Raw genomic sequence first — 2,474 nt, 5'->3', positions numbered from 1 at the left:
TGAAGGCGCGGCCTCTCAGTCGGTCTCGGCGGAGGAGCCGCGGCCTCTCGGTCGGTCTCGGCGGAGGAGCCGCGGCCTCTCGGTCGGTCTCGGCGGAGGAGCCGCGGCCTCTCGGTCGGTCTCGGCGGAGGAGCCGCGGCCTCTCGGTCGGTCTCGGCGGAGGAGCCGCGGCCTCTCGGTCGGTCTCGGCGGAGGAGCCGCGGCCTCTCGGTCGGTCTCGGCGGAGGAGCCGCGGCCTCTCGGTCGGTCTCGGCGGAGGAGCCGCGGCCTCTCGGTCGGTCTCGGCGGAGGAGCCGCGGCCTCTCGGTCGGTCTCGGCGGAGGAGCCGCGGCCTCTCGGTCGGGCTCGGCGGAGGAGCCGCGGCCTCTCGGTCGGGCTCGGCGGAGGAGCCGCGGCCTCTCGGTCGGTCTCGGCGGAGGAGCCGCGGCCTCTCGGTCGGTCTCGGCGGAGGAGCCGCGGCCTCTCGGTCGGTCTCGGCGGAGGAGCCGCGGCCTCTCGGTCGGTCTCGGCGGAGGAGCCGCGGCCTCTCGGTCGGTCTCGGCGGAGGAGCCGCGGCCTCTCGGTCGGGCTCGGCGGAGGAGCCGCGGCCTCTCGGTCGGGCTCGGCGGAGGAGCCGCGGCCTCTCGGTCGGGCTCGGCGGAGGAGCCGCGGCCTCTCGGTCGGGCTCGGCGGAGGAGCCGCGGCCTCTCGGTCGGGCTCGGCGGAGGAGCCGCGGCCTCTCGGTCGGGCTCGGCGGAGGAGCCGCGGCCTCTCGGTCGGTCTCGGCGGAGGAGCCGCGGCCTCTCGGTCGGTCTCGGCGGAGGAGCCGCGGCCTCTCGGTCGGTCTCGGCGGAGGAGCCGCGGCCTCTCGGTCGGTCTCGGCGGAGGAGTTATCTTGTATTGAGAACCATCTGCTAAGAACACCCTGGACAAAACAGCAACCCTTCACACAGCACCTCACACACACCCTGAGTTCAGATCTTATTCCTCACACCCCGTCTTCGTGTGAGATGATGTTCCTCTGCTTGGCGTACTGCTTCAGCGCCCGTTTGGGAGGGATGAGACTGTCGCTCACTCCCACTCGGTGCTTCTTCCTACTGCTCCGATTCTCCTCCTCGTCTTCTCCGCCCCCCTCTACAGCTGACTCCCTGCAGGCCGGTGTGTGTGTTGCACCGTGATTCGAGTCCGAGACAGAAGGTTCTGCTGTGTTCTGCTGCAGGTCGCTGTCGTGTGCGAACTTACAACGGATTCCGAACCGGCACCGGCCATCTTTCCTGTAGGCCACACACACCCTCTTGCCACCGATGTGCGTGGGCCGGGCGTGGCACGTCAGCGGGACGTGTTTCTGGAGCACGTTGAGTTTCTGTTCTGCTCGTTCTTTAAACGGATTCGCAAACACACTGCTGTCAGCCACAACGCAGAACCCGCCCAGAGCGGGCGAAGGCAGCTTGTTGGAAGCAGAACCGGCTGTGGGAGGAACCGGGAGCACCGAGGGCGACTGAACGCTCACTGGAGGACCTTGCGCTTCCTCTCGCTCAGATTCTGAACCGGACTCACTGGAAGCTGATCCAGATCCCAACAGGAAATTGCAGGATTTCTGCTGTTTGGTCTCCTTCTCCTCATTCCTGCACACAGAGACACTGATTACTGAACACGGCTGATGTCTGGAGTTTGTCAGTAACAGAACCTTACAGTCTCCAGTTTAGCATGAGGTCGAGTCTGATGTGGTTTCTAACACCGGATGAGCGGCAGACTCAGGTAGGGGGCGTGGCCGGAAGCCAGATGTGCGCATTAAACGTGAATCTGCTTATCAAATAGTTCACATTTAATTCGTGTTTGTATAGAAATGTTGTCCGACTGGTCATGAGTGTTATAATTTACACAGGCGTTGTGCATGATGCTAAACTGGCGGCTGTAAGTTTGCATTGTGTAGCTAGCTGTTAGCCTCGGAGCTCAGCGCCTCACTGCATTTACTTTTCCGCTCCGCTCTGCGGCTCCTCTTCCCCCTCCGACTCGGATGAAACTCCGTATCCCACCAGCGAGTTCATCACAGCGGTTTAGCTTTATACTTATTCTTAAAAAGTGCACAATTACAGATGTATTTCTATCATGAATGTCCGTCTTAGCCGTTAAATTCCTATTTATGCGGAAGTACGTTTTTCTTCTGTTCTTCTCTGCAATGTTAACGCATGCGCAATACCTCCATCTTGAGGCTGGTAGTGGAACTGCACGAATGGCGTTTTATTTTCCCCCCGACTTTATTATAGAATAGAATAGAATAGAATAGAATAGAATAGAATGCCTTTATTGTCACTATACACATGTACAATGAGATTAAAGCATCTCCAATAACTGCAAACAGCGTGGAGAGAGAGAGAGAGGAAGGGGGAGAAAAAAGGGGTGGGTAAGGTGCACAGTCTGAGGTGTATGTGTTGTGTTACACATTATGGAGTGAGGTATTGCACATATAAAGTATTGCACAGAGACAGTCACAT

General features: G+C 59.9%; 1 protein-coding gene across 1 annotated transcript; it reads right to left on the bottom strand.

The window, feature by feature from the left end:
- Window positions 1-732: 732 nt before the first annotated feature.
- On the bottom strand, window positions 733-2,144 carry si:ch211-113e8.11 (uncharacterized). The gene is made up of 2 exons (XM_060926602.1): window positions 1,954-2,144; window positions 733-1,604 (listed from the first exon to the last, which is right to left on the bottom strand). Exons 1-2 carry the CDS (start codon window positions 2,025-2,027, stop codon window positions 968-970), a joined length of 711 nt encoding a protein of 236 aa, XP_060782585.1. The 5' UTR covers window positions 2,028-2,144; the 3' UTR covers window positions 733-967.
- Window positions 2,145-2,474: the final 330 nt, after the last annotated feature.

This window comes from Neoarius graeffei, chromosome 7 (genome assembly GCF_027579695.1).
Source record: "Neoarius graeffei isolate fNeoGra1 chromosome 7, fNeoGra1.pri, whole genome shotgun sequence".
Taxonomy (NCBI): Eukaryota; Metazoa; Chordata; class Actinopteri; order Siluriformes; family Ariidae; genus Neoarius; species Neoarius graeffei.
The sequence above is the reverse complement of the archived record's forward strand: the minus strand, read 5'-3'. Positions and strand labels throughout refer to the sequence as shown.